At 39.0% G+C, this 20,605-nt stretch overlaps 1 protein-coding gene across 7 annotated transcripts in view; it reads right to left on the bottom strand.

Annotated features, from left to right (window-relative positions):
- PPP1R12B (protein phosphatase 1 regulatory subunit 12B) overlaps window positions 1-19,355 on the bottom strand; it is a 218,904-nt gene extending 199,549 nt beyond the window's left edge. Inside the window, exon 1 of one of the 7 annotated variants that reach the window (XM_043568095.1) lies at window positions 18,789-19,355. In XM_043568095.1, coding sequence (XP_043424030.1) covers window positions 18,789-19,328 — 540 coding nt within the window. In that variant the 5' untranslated portion in view covers window positions 19,329-19,355. The remainder of the gene's footprint in view (window positions 1-18,788) is intronic. The other 6 variants (XM_043568089.1, XM_043568088.1, XM_043568091.1 and 3 more) reach the window with 6 other exon arrangements.
- Window positions 19,356-20,605: the final 1,250 nt, after the last annotated feature.

The raw sequence follows: 20,605 nt of genomic DNA, 5'->3' as shown, positions 1-20,605 counted from the left end.
CTACAAATCTACAAATCAATAAAAAGACCAAAAAATATTTTTAAGTGTAAAATATTTGAATCAGACACCTCTCTCTCTCTCTCCAAATGACAAATAAGTACATGAGAAGGTGTTTAACATCATTAGTCATCCCAAATTAAAACCACAATGAGAGCAATATACAAACACTAGAATGGCTAATATTAAAAAGACACAACAACAAAAAAGACTGACAGTATCAAAAATTAAGAAGGAGGTGGAGCAAACAGAACTCTCATTCATGGATAGTGCTAGTGTAAAATGGTATAACCACATTGGAAGATTGGAAGTTGTTAATAAAGTTAAAATTCCATATACTTTACAACCCAGCAATTTCATCTGTCGGTATCTACCCAAAAGAAAGGAAAACATATATCTACAAAAAGACTTATACAGTAGAACAATATTTATAGCAGCTTTATTCATAATAGAAGGAAGAGGAGGAAGAGAAAGAGAAAGAAAGAAGGAAAGAAAGAACCCAAAAGTCAATCAATATCAAGATAAACAAATTGTGAAATATTCACAAAATGGAGTACTGCTCAGTCGTAAGAAGAATGAACTACTGATACACAAAAAATGGATAAACTTCAAAAACATGTTCAAGAAACCAAACACAAAGAAGCACATATTATATATTCCACTTTAAGAAGAGCCAAACTAACCTAGAATGATAGGAATCATAATAATGATTGCTCTGGGAAGAGTTCAAACGGGAACTTTTCAAGGGTGATGAAAATGTCCTATTTCTTGACTTGGGTGACAGTTACATGGTTGTATACATTGCCAAAAACCATCAATCTGTACATTTTGTTAAGTTTATTTATTTCCTTTGAGAGACAGAGAATTCTAAGCAGGCTCCACACTGCCAGCATGAAGCCCAATGTGGGGCTCAAACTCACAAACAACAAGGTCACGACCTGAGCCAAAATCCAGAGCTGAATTCTTAACCGACTGAGCCACCCAGGCGCCCCACAAACTACATTTTTAAGATCTATGCGTTTTACTAAATGTGAAATATACCTCAATTTTTAAAAACAAGAAAATGAGGAAAGTTCATCTGAAATTTTTTGATAGATGTCCAGGGAGTGCTTTGTTGCAAAGGTAACATATGAGTAAATATCTGTAGGAAGTGAAAAAGCAAGCCATGTGGCTATCTGATGAAGCCACATTCTAGGCACAAGGCACAGATACAAGCCCCTTCAGCAGGAACAGCAACTGGAGTTTTTCAGAAACAAGAAGGAGGCCAATGTGGCTGGAGTGGAATGAAAAAGAAGAAAAATGAGTTCATACAGATCACATGCAGATCAGATCAAATAGTGATGGGGATCAGATCATATAGTGCCTGGTGGGTCGCGACAAGGTCTCATTAAAGGTTTTGGTCTTCATCTCAAGACTAATGGAAAAATCACCTAAGTGTCTGTTGAGAATCAGGCACTGTGCTCAGACAGCTTACATAAAGCTGATGTAAAATGCAAAGCTGGGACTAGAACCCAGGTATATCTTAACCATAATCTTAACCATTTTGCTATACCAACTCAACATAATAATAATCAATCTTTACTGAGTGCTATTAATGTATTTGATCTTAAAAGCTTTCTATCAGATCTTACCAATCATATATTGTAATACAAATGGGTTACAAGATGACACAGAGATCTGAAAGTTTGTATTGTTATTAAAAAATGGTTTGCAACCAATACAAATTTTAAATAGGCAAAATTATATTTAACTTATATGGTTCCTTCTGTAGACTTCCTAAATTTAGAAATAATAATTTTGGCATATAAAACACCATTGCCAGAGAGCTTGCTATAGTGACTTCATAAAATAGCCCTTTCCTTGATCTTCCTGTTGAATCATTTTCATCTATATTTTAATTTTAGTCTGCACTGTTCAACACCAGTGAAGTTCTGTTTTGCATGCACATATAAAATATTTTGTTTTTCTATTTAATTTGCTCCAGTTTTCCCACATTGTTTCCAACTAGAGAGAAGATAGATGTGTCATAATTATCATCATGATCAAGATCATCAGTACTGATATGTCTGCTATCATTAGGTGTTCCTAAATAAGCCATAACTAATTTTGCTCATTTCTTGATTGTTACTTCTTGGTCTATTTATTTTTTAAATACTGATTTTCTTTTCTTATTTTTTTTTAAAGATTTTATTTTTAAGTAATCTCTACACCCAACATGGAGCCTGAACTCACACCCCAAGATCGAGAGTCACACGCTCCACCAACTGAGCCAGCCAGACACTCCTATTTCTTATGTATGGATCTTAATGCTAACAATTAACCGAAGTCTGATTTTTAATAGATTTTATCATGATATGTTAAAGAGAATACAATGAATTTTTATACCAAACTACCATGTCTTCCAAGTTTACCAAGTGTGCTATATACAAATGTCATTTTCTGCACATGCCATGCCATGAAAGAGGTAGGGAAGCCACGTATCATCTCACAAAATAGACATAGAATTCTGACAATGTAAAAACCAAAGGGGCAATAGAAGGCAAAAAAGAAATCCCCTCCTCAACCCAAAATGTTATGCACCTAAGAGGCCTTTTAAAAATAAACAAAAGGTCTAGGGGTGCCTGGCTGGCTCAATCAGTGGTGACTCTTGATCTTGGGGTCATGAGTTCAAGCCCCATGTTGGGCGTAGAGCCTACTTTTAAAAAAATAAACAGAAAGTCTAAATGGAGATCAGAAAAGTAGCATAACCTAGGTAGAAAACTTGAAGCTTCTGAGTCACACAGACCTGGATTCAATGAGACCTAGGTGAGAGCAAATTACCCTCTCTGATTCTACTTCCTTATTATTAAATGGAATAATACCACCTATGTGGTAGAGTTGTTGATGTAAAAATAATTTATTATTTTTTTAAATTTTTTTAACGTTTATTTACTTTTGAGACAGAGAGAGAGCATGAATGGGGGAGAGGCAGAGAGAGAGAGAGAGACACAGAATCCGAAGCAGGCTCCAGGCTCTGAGCCATCAGCCCAGAGCCCGACGCGGGGCTCAAACTCATGGACTGCGAGATCATGACCTGAGTTGAAGTCGGACACTTAACTGACTGAGCCACCCAGGCGCCCCTAAAAATAATTCAAAAAGCAAAATGCATAATGCAACACTTGGTACGTGGACACTCAAGTAAACAGTGTTTGCTGTAATTATGACATGCTGTGAGTTCTACCATGTAATATATTTGTAAAAATCAACATAGCCTGGGAAAGAACAAAGAAAAATGAAAATAGTTGATATATTAGGGCAATATTTGCACTAACGAATTGTTTTTTTCTTTTACATAATTTTGCTTTAATGCTATGATGCTACTTAGCAATAAGTACAGACATGAATAAATTAAATGTAAAATGTGAATAATTACAGCATGAGGTTTCTACTATATTGAAGTCTGCAAAAGAGAAATAATAAGTTGTCATCCCAAAGTAATGTTGCAAACAACCACATTTTCACAGATAAAAAAGAGTATCAGCAGAAACTGGATCATTCATTTTATAAATAAAACATTTTATTATATTTTATTTCTCCCATCCTTATGGAATTCTTTTAGCTTCTTTCTAGGCCTCGGATTATCTCATTTGTAAAGTGACAGAGGTGGATCAGATGTTGTCCTCTAATGTTCTTTTTGCTACCAAGTCCTGGAATTTGATAATCCTGTAACAAAACAAAAACATAATGGCTAGTCCTGCAACTCTGCTTTCAAGTGGCCGGTAACAGTCTTTTACCCTAGAGTCGGTCCCCAGAGCTGGAGCCATTGCTGACTCTTCAGCCCAAAGGGAGCTGGAGAGTTTGAAAATCCACAGGACAGATAGCAAATTATTACTGACTTGGAATTGATCTTAAATTAAATTAAAAGGATGGTCATGTTCATTAGATTAGAGAAGGCTAATAAGGACTGAATTACACAAAGCTGAGGGCAAAGATTTGATAATCTAAAAATATACAAAGGCGGGGTGCCTGGATGACTCAGTTAGCTAAGCAATTTCAGTCATGATCTCACGGTTTGTGAGTTTAAGCCCCATGTTGGGCTCTGCGCTGACAGTAAGGAGTCTGCTCGGGGTTCTCTCTCCATCCCTCTCTCTCTGCCCCTCCCCAATTCGTGCTCTCTGCTCTCGTGCTCTCTCTCTCTCTCAAAATAAATAAATAAACTTAAAAAAAAAAACCCTCAAAAACTAGACATTTATAAATAAATAAATAATAAGTATTAAAAAATAAAAACATACAAAGGCAAATTATCGATAATGATCAATACCCTTTTTCCACTTTTACTATGATCAGGATAATGGGAAATGGATTCAATGCTAAATGGGAGCAATATGAACCAGATTATATCTTTAAAACCATGAGTTTCCCAATAACTGCAGAATCCCTAAGGGCAGAGACTATGCCATCTTTGTATCTCAGCATCTACTATAGGATCTAGCATCTAGAAAGTACCCAAAAAGTAATTGGCCAAAAACAATTAATAAAGGATCATGCAAATTTTTAAAGATCTAAACCACAGAAGTGCAGTATAGGCAAAACAGGAATTTTCTCTTCTCTTGATATTACAAATAAATAAGATAAGAGCCTTCTTAATAATAACTTAGATACTGAATAGAAACAGAAACACAAAAGTCATTATATTTCTAAGTTATTTCCCTATAAAAACCTTTGAGCCTTGATCTTGTCATAGACTGACTTATAGCACAGAAAGAACTGAAATAAGGCAAATCAGAGTCTACTCTCAGCTGAAAACTGACACCAATCAAAAATATGTTTCTTACTTTAAATATCTACTAAGAACTTAAGAGTTCTAGCAGTAGGGGTGCCTGGGCAGTTCAGTTTGTTGAGCGCCTAGCTCTTGATCCCGGCTCAGGTCATGATCTCATGGTTCATGGGTTCGGGTCCCATGTCACAGGCTCTGCACTGACAGTGCAAAGGCTGCTTGGGATCTCTTCTCTCTCTCCCTCTCTCTCTGCCCCTCCTCCTCTCTCTCAAAATAAATAAACTTAAAAAAAAAAAAAAAGAAAAAAGGAGTTCTAGCAGTAAAATTCTCCTCATACTAGCCCAGTACGGCACTTGGTGAGACACGAATGGAAGGGCCTTCTCACTTGGGCCCATGTGCTGCAGGAGCTCTCCACCAGGTGAAACGTTTCTCAACAGGTAGAACACAGCTCAGTCATCCTTCAAATCATTTTCCATTACCTCTGGTGATTTATAATGAAGTGAGTCATTCTTTTGACCTCATTTTTCTTGCTATTTACTGTCAAAGAAAAACAATCTAAACATGGGGAGGAAAATCAATACAAGAGGAGTGACCATAAAACACTGAAGCTGTGTCCAAAAGACCCAAACACAATCTACCTTGGCACTTTACAGTCATATCTTATAGCTAAGCCAATTGATTTAAAAAAGAAATAAATGAATTAAAATAGCTAACTAAAATAAGAAACCTGGCAAAAATGTTGCAGAGAAGCAGAAAGAAAGTAAACCTGCTTCCATGAAATGTTCATACAAATAAAACACAGTTCATAAAACCATACACCCTACTGTGAAATTCACCTTCAATTAGAAGGGCAAATCTCTCCTCTGCCTCAAAGAGCACAACACAAAGTCAGCCAACCCAATCTCCATATAAATGTTCCAAATGTCACTTCCATTTTTTAAGATAAGCACATCATTTGCCTACCATTGACTGCCCCAAACATGCACTTCAAATAGACACTCTTCTCTTCCTATCTTCTCCCTTATAAGGCCAGGTGTCTATAAAGAAAGTCTCTCTTCTTGTGTAGCCAATTTACTCTCTTTATTTTTTAAAATTTTCTTTGGAGGCTTTCAGGCTTTCTCTTAAAATTTTTTTTTTCAACGTTTATTTATTTTTGGGACAGAGAGAGACAGAGCATGAATGGCGGAGGGGCAGAGAGAGAGGGAGACACAGAATCGGAAACAGGCTCCAGGCTCTGAGCCATCAGCCCAGAGCCCGATGCGGGGCTCGAACTCACGGACCGCGAGATCGTGACCTGGCTGAAGTCGGACGCTTAACCGACTGTGCCACCCAGGCGCCCCTCAGGCTTTCTCTTATAATGAAGGCCAAGGGCTGGTGGTTATCTTAGGGGACAAGAAACCATGTTATGAACTGGAACTTTTTTTAATGTTTTATTTATTTTTGAGAGAGAGAGACAGAGAAAGAAAGAGCATGTGAGAATATGAGAGGGGCAGAGAGAGAGGGAGACAAGAGGATCCCAAGCGAGCCCTGCACTGACAGCAGAGAGCCGGATGTGGGGCTTGAACTCATGAACTGGAAGATCATGACCTGGGCCGAAGTAGGACACTTATCTAATGGAGCCACCCGGGTGCTCCATGAAAGTGAACACTATTTCAAAACAAGAGGAACTTCAGTTGAGAGTTAATGAAACGGATATGAAAAGGTAATAGAGAAAGCTTACTCCATTGTGATCATCACTGACAAATATTGACACATGAAGGGTACTAATCTAAATGGGCTAAGTACCACATCAAGCCTTCCAACAGTCAATATACTATAACCTATATTAACCATTTTATTCACAATGCTCACAATTTACATTATTTGATCACTGGTATCTCAATTAGAGGGTCAGCACAAGACAATGTGATGATAATTAAAAGAATGAATGAATTCCTAAAATTCAGGTGTAGTCAAGACTGGCTGGAAACATCAAAATTCTATTAGGCCACCAACGCCATTAAACCACAACGAGAGAGATAACTAGATATTATATGCCCCCTGGGAGTAATATACACCACCAGCCATCATGTACTTTTACCAAAAAATTTAAATCTGAATCAGATCAAATCTCTAGATCTGATTACCAATTTATAGAAAATACAGGAGACAAACGAACATGTTAACACTACAAGCATACAGTCAGCAAAATCCAGATTGTGGGAAACCATAGTACAAACAATCCTGTTTTTCAACAAATAAGATGCAGAGGAAAAAAGTGAGGAGGAAACTATAGATTAAGAGGGTCTTAAGGTACATATGAACCAATGCAGACCTTATGTGAATCCTAATTTAAATAAAACTGTACAAAAAAAAAATCTATGAACCATCAGGGAAATTTAAACACTATTGAATATTTTATAATTTTAAGGAGTAAGTGTTCAATTTTTAGGTGTGATAAAGAGATTGTGATTGTTTTTATTACATTCCCATTTTTTAGATATACATATTGAAATATTGACAAACAAAAGTATGTTATATCTGAGGCTGGATGTAAAATAATCCAGTATATTGGGGATAGGGAGAAAAGGACCTAGAAATGAAATAAGATTGGCCATGAGTTGATGTTTTTAACTTTGTTTTTTTCATTTTGTTTTTGTTTTTGTTTTTTGAGTCAGGGAGAGGGGCCGAGAGAGGGAGAAAGAATCCCAAGCAGGCCATGGAGTCTGATGCGGGGCTCAAACCCACAAAACATGAGATCATGACCTGAGCTGAAACCAAGAGCCAGATGCTTAACCAACTGAACCACTCAGATGCCCTGAGTTGATAAGTTTTGGGAATTCATTTATACTATTCTCTTTACCTTTATATTTTATATTTTGAAATAATCTATAATAAAAAAGTGGTTTTTTAAAAATGTTTATTTATTTTTGAGAGAGACAGAGACACAGCATGAGCAGGGGAGAGGCAGAGAGTGAGGGAGACACAGATTCCAAAGCAGGCTCCAAGCTGTCAGCACAGAGCCTAACATGGGGTTTGAACTCACAAACCATGAGACCATGACCTGGGCCGAAGTCATACGCTTTACTGAGCCACCCGGTTGCCCCAATTAAAAAGTTCTCTAAAAAATAAAAAGAAAGTGGGTCATTAGACCAAAAATTCACACGTAACAGCCAAGTTGTATACTATATATATCACAGATGGATATTCAGAGCATGGCAATATAAAATGCCTTCCCCAAATTGCATTTAAATATAATTCCAAAAGATTGCCAGAGTATGACAATGTTTAAGATACTAGGTACAAAATCTTTTCTAAATTCTTACACAAATCCATCCCATAACTACAATGTACTACAATATTCATTAGAAGCCACATGCAGATCAATTTTCAATATTAAGAACTAAGGATTCAGTTTTCTAATTAAATTGACTCACGAAATGAATATAAACTCATCATTGCCTGATAAAACTTCAAGCCCCCCAAATTTACTCAAACTGGTTACAATCTAAAATCTAAGATTTAAGGGGTGCCTGGCTAGCTCAGTTGGTATAGCGAGCAACTCTTGATCTCCAGATTGTGAGTTTGAGCCCCACGATGGGTGCAGAGATTACTTAAAAAATAGATATATACACAATGGAATATTACTAAGCGATCAAAAAGAATGAAATCTTGCCATTTGCAACAATGTGGATGGAACTAGAATGTATTATGCTAAGGCAAAATTAGTCAGAGAAAAATAAGTATCACATGATTTCACTCATATGTGGAATTTAAGAAACAAAACAGATGAACATAGGGAAAGGGAAGGAAAAATAAGATAAATACAGAGAGGGAGACAAATCATAAGAGACTCTAAAATATAGAGAACAGGGGCTCCTAGGTGGCTCAGTCAGTTAAGTGTCAAACTTTGGGTGAGGTCATGATCTCGTGGTCTGTGAGTTTGAGCCCCACATCAGGCTCTGTGCTGACAGCTCAGAGCCTGGAGCCTGCTTCAGATTCTGTGTCTCCCTCTCTCTCTTTCTCTCTGTCTCTCCCTGCCCCTCCCCCATTCGCACTCTATGTCTCTCCCAAAAATAAATAAACATTAAAAAAAATTTTTTTAATAAAAAATATAATACAGAGAACAAACTGAGGGTTGCTGGAGGGGTATTGGGTCAGGGGATGGGCTAAATGGGTGATGGGCATTAAGGAGGACACTTGTTGGTATGAACACTGGGTGTTATATGTAAGTGATGACTCACTAAATTCTACTCCTGAAACCATTATTACACTATATGTTAAAAAACTAACTTGGATTTAAATTTTTAAAAAAATAGAATTTTTAAAACAATAAAAATAAAATAAATAAAAATAAATAAAATCTAAGATTTAAAAAACAAGTTTTTACATTACATTTCAGGGGAGTCTGGGAGGCTTAGACAGTAAAGTGTCTGGCTCTTGATTTTGGCTCAGGTCATGATCTCACCATGGCGAGACGGAGCCCCAGGTCAGGCTCATACAGGGTGTGAATACAGCCTGCTTAAGATTCTCTCTCCTTCTCTCTCTGCCCCTCTCTCACTATACACACTCGCTCTCTTTCACTCTCAATAAATAAATAAATAAATAAATAAATAACGCTTCAAAAGCGGGGGAGGGGGGAATCCCCAACACATCCCCTGCCCCAACTTAACAAACTTAGTTAGCAATCCAAACGAGGTTTCAATTCCTTGCCCTATATAAAATTCTGGGTCAAGATCACTAATCTGAATTTATTATTACTGTTAAAACATAAAGATATATTAAAGGTCTCAAACTTCCACTTTTCACCATCTTTAAGTAGAAGTGTGTGAATCCACAAGCATAGATGAAAATAATCACAAATACAGATGAATAAAATACCCAAAACCCAGAATGCTAAAATAGAAAATCACTAGGTAGCCAATTTCCTATTATAAATGATAATAGGAACCAGCTATCCTGGAGAGCATTCCCCAAATTCTAGTTCATTTCTAAAAATGTATCAATTGCTAAGTAACAAGTAACAAGAAGTACAGAGTCAAGCACCAAGTAGAGATTCAACAAATGAATGTGAAAGAATAAATGGCAAAAGAAATTGTTTATTGGTACTAACCTCCCTAATACTGCTCCCCTAAGGCTGCCAGTGCTAATGAGTGGGAAATGGGCCAAACCAGAACTGGGAAATAAAATAATCTCAACTAGCTAATCAGCTCTTCAGTAATAGGAATATAACCTTTGGGGTCCAGTATCACATTTAATATTCTAAAATATTCTTAACTCATAAATAATGAAACCATTTTCATTATTTTGAACTAGCCAAAAGCTAGCTTTTTAGGAGTCTTCTCACATATTTTGGGTCCTAATTCACAGAATCATATTGATGGCAAATCTAGTTTCTTACTTCCAAAAATCAACAGAAAGATTAATTTAAGTTATCCTTAATATGAAAAAACTTCATATAATCGCCACAAAAGCCCTCAAAAACATCCTTCTATTGAAACTGTTCTTTAACGGTTATATATGACCAAATCCAACAGTTTTTGCTTTTGTTTTTGTTGTTGTTGTTGTTTTGTTTTGTTTTGTTTTGTTTTGGTCTTCTTCTCAATTTCCTTTTACATTATTCACCATCCATTCCTTGAAACTCCTCAATATCACTGTCCTTTCCTGGTTCTCCTCTGTATTAGTTTCCTATTGCTGGTGTAACAAATTACTACAAATTTAGTAGCTTAGGGGCACCTGAGTGGCTCTGCCGGTTAAGCATCTGACTTCAAGTCATGATCTCATGATTGGTGGGTTCAAGTCCTTTGTGGGGCTCTGTGCTGACAGCTCAGAGCCTGGAGCCTGCTTTGGATTCTGTGTCTCCTTCTCTCTCTGCCCCTCCCCCACGCATGCTCTGTCTCTCTCTGTCTCTCAAAAATGAACAAACGTTAAAAAAATATTTTTTTAATTTAGTAGCTTAAAACAGTACATATTTATTATCATACAGATCTTCAGATCAGAAGTCTGAACTCGGTCTCACTGGGCTAAAATCAAGTTTTCAGCAGGGCTAACTCCTTCTTAAGACTCTGAGGGGAGGCTCCATTTCCTTGCCTTTTTCAGAGGCTGCCTGCATTCCTTGGCTCACAGCCCCTTCCTCAAATCACTCCAGTCTCTTGCTTCTATCATCGCATCTACTACTGACTATGATCTCCTGCCTGCCTCCCTCCTATAAAGACCTTTGTGATCATATTGGACTCACTTGGATAATCCAAGATAATCTTCCCATTTCAAGACCCTAAACTTAATCACATCTACAAAGTCCCTTTGCCATACAAGGTAACATATTTACAGGTTATGGGGATTAGGATATAGACATCTTTGAGGGGACATTAGTCAGCCTACCACACACTCCTATGGCTCTAATTGGAACTCTGCATCCTCTGCCTACGACCTAATTGTGTTTTCTGTTCTTCTCTTTTATATTTTCTCCTCTTGTCTTCCACACTCACTGCTTCAACTCTCACCTTTATGCTAATATCCAACTCTCTCATTTTAAATATGAGGAGACTGGACCCTATATAGGGAGGTGATGACTAGTCTTGAATCACGATACAGTATTTCTACTTGGATGTCCTCAGAGCTCCTTGGTCCACAACTGTACTAACTCCTATATCCATCTGAATAACAAAATTCTGGGGTGCCTGGGTGGCGCAGTCGGTTAAGCGTCCGACTTCAGCCAGGTCACGATCTCGCGGTCCGGGAGTTCGAGCCCCGCGTCAGGCTCTGGGCTGATGGCTCAGAGCCTGGAGCCTGTTTCCGATTCTGTGTCTCCCTCTGTCTCTGCCCCTCCCCCGTTCATGCTCTGTCTCTCTCTGTCCCAAAAATAAATAAACGTTGAAAAAAAAAAAATTGAATAACAAAATTCTTTCAGACTCACAGGCTAGAACTGTATTTTTCTTTCCTTTCTCATCTCCATCCTCTCTGCTGGTTCTTTCTTTCTTTTTAAGTTTATTTATTTATTTTGAAGGGGGAAGGGGCAGAGAGAGAGAGAGAGAGAGAGAGAGAGAGAGAGAGAAAGAGAGAATCCAAGCAGGTTTCGTGCTATCAGCGCAGAGCCCGACATGGGACTTGAACTCACAAACTCTGAGACCATGACCTGAACCAAAACCAAGAGTCCGATGCTTAACCAACTGACCCACCCAGGTGCTCCTCATGGTTCTTTCATCTGTGTCCTTCCATTCATTCTGAAATCCAAATGCAGCTTCATATTCCTTAATGCTGCTTTGGTTGGGTTAACTCCCCTGCTCAAACCCACAAAAGTCTTCTGCTAAGGACTCCATCAAGCATTCTTGGTCTGGTGTTTGATATTCAAAGTCCTCTAGGATGTTATCCTCACCCCTTCCCTAACTCTCCAAATGCATCCATTTGGACCCTGCTGTGTCCCCTCTGCCTGCACACCAGATTTACTCCTATTTCTCTGCCCACAGTGCTGCACCATCATGGACTGCCTTCCTTTGTCCCTCCACTTAGGAGTGCATCTTTGCCTGTTATCATAGAAATTATCACTCTAAAACTAATTGTTTGTTTGTTTGTTTATCTATCTATCTATCTATCTATCTATCTATCTATCTATCTCCAAACCAGGCTCTGAGTTCCTTGAGGGCAGAAACTATACCTATCTATCAACAAACATACACTTTAGCACACAGACAATCTGCTATTAGGTATTCAATATTAGCTATAAATTAACAATCTAATAAAATCTCTCACAAGGAAGATAATACAGTAAACCATATCCAAATGATGATATATTATTCAAACATCAAAAACTTTACTTTCAAAGCATATTCAATGATATAGGAAAACAATTACAAGGAAAATTAAGTGAAAAAACCAGGAGACAGTGTACGATACCAACTTTGTAAAGACGTTCTTACACACATACATATAAACTCAATATAATGTTAAAAAAGAAATCTGAAAGGAATATACTAAAATGTTAATAGTATATTAACTATTGGAGATATATATTGGAGATATACTCCAAGTAGCCTGATTTTAAATCACTCTCAATTTTTTTTATAATTTCATTTCCTAAATTTTTTAAGAATGAGAGGCAATTTAGTCCAGTAAGAGGCAACATATAGTTAAGAACACGGACTCTACAGTCAGACTGCCTGGGCTCAAATAAATTCTAGCTCTGCCATTTACTATCTGTGTGACCATGGGCAGTGTCTCAGTTTCCCCATCTCTGTAAAATCCAGACAATAATACTAATAATAATACCTTACTCATGAGCTGTTTTAAGTATTACACACAAGTTCATATATTAAAAGAACTTGGAAGAGTCCTTGGCTCAGAGTAAATACCACATAAGTGGGCGTTACAATAACTACTACTAACTACTACAGCTCCTGTTACTACTATTATTACTACAGTCATTAAAACTGACTTATCACTACGTAACTATTAGAAAGAGCTTAAATAAAAAGATAATACCAAGTATAGGAAGGATGAAGCAACTGGAACTCATACATTGCTAGTTGGAATGCAAAATGGTAAAGCCACTTAAGAAGTCTGGCAGTTTCTTTTGAAGTTCATTGCCACACGACTCAGTTATCCCACTGCTAGGAATTTAACCAAAGTGAAATGAAACATATCCACACAAAAATGTGAATGCAAATGCTTCTAGCAGTTTTACTCATTATTACCCAAAACTGGAAATAATCCAGATGTCCTTCAACTGGTGAATGGATACACAAACTGTAGTACTTCCATATATATGCTGGACTACCACTCAGCAATAAAGACCACTGAGCTACTGACACATTCAACAAAATGGATGGATGTCAATGCATTCTAGCAAATGAAAGCAGCCAGATTCAAAAGGCTCCATGCTGTATGATTCATCTATATGGCACTGTGGTTATGGGAACAGAACATGGATGAATGACTGCCATGGGCTGGGGGTGGGAGGAGGAGTTGGCTACGAGGAGCACAAAGAAATCTTGGGGATAACAATAATCCTCTATATCTTGACTGCGGCGGTGGTTACACAACTGCATGTATCTGTCACAACTCACAGAACTCTACACGTAAAAATGGTGAATTATACTGTATATACTGTATATATCCTTTAATTTAAAAAATACTTAAAAATAAGCAAGCAATGACCTAATTTTAATTTACCAACAAAACCTGTCCAACCTTCTACCTTTAGCAGAATTATGCTTAAACTACACACACTGACAGCTTACCTATTTAAAAATACCCACAAAGAAGACTCTATAAGCCCAAATGATAGCATATAGCTACTCTACAAGATGGATTTTAAGATCGGGGCAACAAAAATTTGGCTAGGAAACAAATAAAAGTCACTTACATCTGTACTCAAACCAAACCAAAACAAAACAAAATGGAAAAATACCCCACCATAAAAATAAGCCTATTTTTCAAATCTGGCTCTGAGGTCCACTATGGCATGGAAACTTGGGACTAATACTCATAAGGCAAGGGGCCAGGTGCCCAACATAGCCTGATGCATCATATCAACCAATCTGAAGAGTAAATGACTCAGGATGACTATTCTAGGTCCACAATAATGAAGCAGCCAATAAGATTTCCTTAATCCCATATTGTCTTGGGTCCTGACACTAAGCAAAATTCAATATATAGGGTAAGGCAAAGTCATTTCACAGATGGAACTATAAGAAATAAGTAATGAACTTGGAATAAAAGAGAAACGGTTAAAGGGTGCTGGGTGACTCAGTCAGTTCAGCGTCCACCTTCGCCTCGGGTCATGATCTCATGGTTCACGAGTTCAAGCCCCATGTCGGGCCCTGTGCTGACAGCTCAGAGCCTGGAGTCTGCTTTGGGTTCTGTGTCTAGTTCTCTCTTTGCCCCTCTCCCCCTCGTGCTCTGTCTCTGTCTCTCAAAAATAAATGTAAAAAAGAGAGAGAGAGAGAGAGAGAGAGAGAGAGAGAGAGAGAGAGAGAAAGGGTTAAGAATACAAGTTTTAGGGACACCTGACTGGGTCAGTCCATACAGCACGTGACCCTTGATCCTGAGGTCATGAGTTCAAGCCCCACATTGGGCATAGAGATTTTTTTGTTGTTGTTGTTTTTTGTTTAAGTTTATTTATTTGAGAGAGAGAGAGAGAGAGCACATGGGATAGGAGGAGAGAGTGAGAGAGAGAATCCCAAGCAGGCACTGTCAGTAAAAAGCCCAATGTGTGGCTCAACCTCACAAACTGTGAGATGGTGACCTGAGCCAAAATCAAAAGTCAGACACTTACCTGACTGAGCCACCCAGGCACCCCTTATTTTATTTTCTTTCAAAGTTTATTTATTTATTTTGAGAAAGAGAGAGCTCGAGCGAGCGAGGGGCAGAAAGAGGGAGACAATCCCAAGCAGGCTTCACATGGTCTGTGCAGAGTCCGATGCGGAGCTCAAACCCACGAACTGTGAGATCATGACCTGAGCTGAAGTCGGACACTTGACTGAGCCACCAAGGCGCCCCAAGATTACTTTAAAACACACACACACACACACACACACACACACACACACACGTTTTATTTCACCATATCTATTGGCACACATTCATACTATACTGAACTGAACACATCATCATCTTAGTCTTCTTCTGCTTAACCCTGTCTCACTCTGAATATAAATTGTTCTGCCTTTCCTCCTTCCCTTCTCATCTGTTTCTATCTCCACCTTTCTTCCTGAGAAGTAGATATTTTTAATCTCCCTGAAGCTACAGGTCAGATTGGGGCAGCTCTAGAATAACAGAAAACACTAGGAGTTGAATTCCAGTCTGGGATGACCCTGAGGGTCCAAACTCAGACTCTGAGACCATTACAAAACCAACCTGAGTTTCTGAGTCAAGTATAGACTCATTCTGGTCTCTATGTGGACTGACATTAGCATCCACTACACCCAACACAAATATAAGTCCTAATAAACTATATTTTGAAGAAATAAGCAGGCATTCATTCTAACAAATCCCAGAAAATCTCTCTGAAAACAAGCACCTGTCTCTTACAGCAGCCCAACAAGATGGCAGATACAGTTTTAAGAGCTTATATCTAGACTTAGAGCACCCAAGATCATAACACTAAGGATACAAAGATAGGTGATAATAATCAACCTTGCAAAATAAATAAACAAAATTAAATTTCAAGAAGTACCACTGCACACAAAATTATTAACCCATACTTCATGCCCTATAATGTATATAAATAAATGAAATGGGAATTCCTCTGGGAGCAAAGAAATGCTTTCAAGGGTTATCAGATCAGATTAAAGCCTTTTTCATTGGTTGCCCTGGGATACTAAGAACATATACAATTTATTCGCCCAAGCTTAGTTAGTCTGTATCAGTCCCCAAGACTTTCATAAGAGAAGGTCTAACCTTTGAGCTATTTCTTACCTCAGTCTATTTCAAGTATTATTAATAGGCCCCCTGGAGCTTATCATTGACTCAAGCACCTCGTGGCCTAAGCAAAGGCTGCCAAGAAAGAAAGGTCTCTAAGTCAAAAGTAGCATCAAGGCACCACAACCTGAAGTGTAAATCATCTACTTGTGACCTTGCGGGGAAAGGAGAAAAGTCAACCACCAGTATCATCTGGGGGTTTTCTTCCAACATGCCAAGATGGTAATTCACAGTTGGTCAAGAGGCCATGGCCAAACAAAAGGGAGAAAGAAAGCAATTATCCTGAAAATTCATATCGTGCATATATAACAGGTGGATATTTTAAATAATTCAGATAATTGTACCACTCTCCATTTCACAGAAGGACGGTCACAGAGTCAGTTGTTCAGCTACTGGCAGCTCCAGTCTCACATTTTGAATATAACCTTTTATACCTCAAGAGTTCTTCAGATCATGGAGAAACATACTGTCACTCTATGGAAACTAACTTGAGAAAGAGTTCCTGAGCCAATAAAGGCCCCTTGTCTTGGTTCAAAGAGATTGTTTCTCAACATAAGATTTATTTGGCCTCAAATCTTCGAGCAGTTTAATCTTTAGCTGAATTTGTCTATTATTGAGTAAACCTATACAATTCAACTCATCGCCAGCCCCATAAACAGGGAGGAATGCCAATATTACATATGCAGGTGTTTTAAAAAACAGAACCAAACACGACTCAGAGCTGTCATCTCCTTCCTCTCCTATTTCGAAGGATTACTGAATGTGAAGAGCATACTAAGTGAGAGAAGTTGTACTTCACAATCTGGGATGGTGGTTAAGATAGAAGAAAAGGCACCAACAAGGTCAGCCTCAGGAGAAGGGAACAGAAAAGTGGTCACCTTGTATGAGAAGGAGACCTACCAGAGTGACGTCAAAGTAGGTGCTTTTCTCAGGGCATTATTAAAATGTGTATGGGAAGGAACAGGTTCAGAGAGCAGAGTCATCTTAGAAGAAACAGGGCTACTGCGTTACACTAAGAAAAATACTTTGATAGAATCATGATTCAATAAAGGAACACAGGGACCAGAAAACTGGATTCTATTTCTCTATCATCTATAAACCCATGAAATGGTTCCTTCCAGAATCTAGATCTCAATCTCCTAAATAAAAATTCACCTTCTCAAAGAGTTCGGAAACTTAAAATAATGAATATGGTCCTCTTAGCATATATCTTATTTATACTCAGCTTCTTATTAGGTGATATATAAAGCTCTGGAATTTAAGTCTGAAAAATCCATGCCTGAGGGCAACTTCTCTCCTTCCTAATCTTGCACAAGTAACAATTTTCTGAGCTTCGGATTCCTCATCTGTAAAATGGGATTACAACACTACTTGCCACACCTACTTCAAGAATCACTGCTGAGATTCATATAGGGGAGAGACATATGAAAGAATTTTTAAGCAGCAAAGGACCACACAAATGTTGACTGCTACCTTAGGTGGGGCACTGTTATAGCAGGAAAATAAAACAGATACAAATAGGATGAAAAGAAGTTTCCTCCATCTGAGAGAGAAGGGTTGCACGCACAGTGAGGAATAATTTTAAGCTATTGGCTGATACATTCAGTGAAGTGGTAAGACCCAAAACGGAATTATTATTTAGAAGTGGGTTCTCATGCCAACACGTTGACTTTGCACACACAACAGAAAAAAGAGAAATAAGAAAGATTAAGAGTGGGTGTCCAGCTCTCAGCTCACCAAAGTAACTGATGAAGTTCCATTTGGGAAGGGAGAGTGGAGTTAGTTCTGACAGTCAGTATATATTGAAGGTTACTGCATAAGTAAGAAAATTGTTGCATAAGATGAGACAAGTAAAAGTGTCATTACTAAGCAGAGCATTGTTAAGTTATCCGCAATCCATGTACTATAGCTATAGATAGGGCAAATGATTTCTATAGAAAGCTTTAAGCAAAAAGAAAGGAAAAAGGCTATTCCACAAGTATCAAACAAACATAAGTGATTCAGTAGGTTGGTTCTCCATAGGGAGCTCTTAGGGAGGTAATGCTCCTAAGAAGACGCCTACGACAATGAGGTCAGGGGTGTTCTAGGAGCCTGTAGGAGACACAAACTGTTTCTGAATCATTACAAACCAGCAAAACAAGAGGTGTGGTTTCAGAAGATCTGCTTGCCTTAACCCAATACAGGGCTTTGCTCTCTGAGTGATCGAAGATATTCTATCATAGGGTCACACAAACGGAAAACTGAATTTTCTGAGAAGGCATCAGACAAATGACGTTGACTATGCTTACACGAGTGCCGCGGTGTCCAGGCACACCAACCAGACCGAGTGAAGAAGACTAATCTATAGGGATAACACCGGAGACCAAATCATCAGTAACCATGACAACTCAAGTAGGTGGAGGGAAATACAAACACTGACCAGGCAGCTGGGTGACACTATTCCTTCAGGTAGAGACCCCGGAGTCTGAAAAAGACTTGATTAGTGGAGGAAACTGGCCAAGAATGAAACCGACTAGCCCCAAAGGACCATGCAGGAGGGCTCGGCGGTGACACTAACACTCTCTCCATGGGCAGCCCGCAGGGGTCACAGGTTCATCGGTAGGAGACTGGACGCCCATGAAGCCGAAAAAGGAGTTACCTGGTGCAGGGCTGTCAAACCGTCCACGTTGACCGTGTTGATGTCTGCACCTCTTGCCAGAAGCTTTTTCACCTCGTCGGTGTCCCCGCTAGAGCAAGCGGCCAGGAAGACAGCACCGTCCTCGAAGCGGACTCTTGGGCTCCCGCGACGAGTCTGCGTCTGCCGCCCGGTGCCTCGTCGCTCCGCGGGTTCCTGCTCTGTCAGCGAGCCCCGCCAGCGCCGAAGCTGCTCAGCTCGCCGCATTCGCGCCGACTCCGCCCGCTTCCCGCCTAGGTGCTCCAATTCTGCCATTGCTTCGGCCTCAGCAGCCGCTGCTGAAACTACCACCACTGGATTGCTATTGCTGCCCCAGTTGCCGCTGCCGCTTCCCTCAGAGCGCTTCAGCCAGGAGCAGAAGGCGGAGACCCCCGCACCGCCATCTTTACTCCTCCCGCCACTAGCACCGCCCGCACGCTCTCTCGGCTTCAACACGCAGGCGCTGCCCGCGCCTCGGGTCATCACGGGACTTGTAGTAAGAGACGGGCCCCGAGGGCAGGCCATGGCCTTGAGGGAACTACAAATCCCTGGATGCATCATTGAAGAGGCGATGACAGCCTCTCCCTACTTAGCCGCGGGACCCAGAGGGGTCACCTTTGCCCTAAAGCTGGAATTGTTTCCCGGACCGGCGTCAGCCTCTTTGGGCATTTTGGGAATTGTAGTTTATTCTTGTAGTGACTGCCGCCTAATCTTGGGTCCCTAATTATCACATCAGTCCTTTGAAGTGCAAAAGAGGCAGTAATTATTCCTATTTTCTGTTGGGGAAAACTAGACATAAAGTACCCAAAAGACTCAAATCTATGCCGTGGTTCTAAATTTAGAGTTTTATTTACATTATAACGTATAATACGTTAATACGTATTAATCACTAAAGGTGCATGGGGAGGAGGAGCATGGATACATATACAGTGGTACATATTATACATCAATTCTTTGAATGAGACACTTACATTTTAGGCCCTAAAAAGATCCAGGAAAGGATGCATCCCAGGATAGCGGAAAGAATATAAGCTTTCAATTCAAATTGAATTGACTTCTCTAAACAAGTTACTTGATTTCTCTGAGCCTGTTTCCTTATTTGTAAAGTGGGAATAGTAACACCTCACAGAATAGTCCTGTGGATCAAATAATACATTCAAGGATACCTAGTAATATACTTGGCACATTTATGCTCACAATAAATATTAACTTCCCTTCTTTCTCCCTCCTCCTCTTCTACCCTTATCCTGGGTCTTAAATTCTTAAGAGACAGAGTGGATACCTTATCTTTCATGATTTCTAACCCCACCCCCCGCAAAGTTACAAAACGACAACTATGGGGCATACTAAATTCCCAAGGCTGCAAACAGGACATTTTCATATTCACAGTAAACTTGGTTATAAAACCTGTAAGCCTGATTTAATACCTATACCAGGGCTAAGGCCATGGACAAAATATAATTAAATGTGGTGTCCATAATGAAAGAGAACATATACAATTATTAGGTTCTGTATGTTTTCAAATAGTCTTCTGTATATATAAAATTTTTCATTAAAAATTATTACAAGTGATTAGGTCATTGTAAAGGGAAACTTTATTATATTCCATTGTGAACATTTGTGGTTGCCTCAACTTCCCCTGAGATGAATTGAGAATTAAATGAACAATGACATGCAAATGCAAAATATTATGTTTTAGAATACCATGTGCATCCACAATAGGCTTTAATTAGATATTCTTGAATACTTTATAAATATTGTCCTACTACGGCATCTTTGTGAATGGTGAATAACAATATGCA

Source organism: Prionailurus bengalensis, chromosome E4, assembly GCF_016509475.1.
Source record: "Prionailurus bengalensis isolate Pbe53 chromosome E4, Fcat_Pben_1.1_paternal_pri, whole genome shotgun sequence".
In the NCBI taxonomy this organism is placed as follows: domain Eukaryota; kingdom Metazoa; phylum Chordata; class Mammalia; order Carnivora; family Felidae; genus Prionailurus; species Prionailurus bengalensis.
Note: the sequence above shows the minus strand (reverse complement) of the source record. Positions and strands in the feature narration are given on the sequence as shown.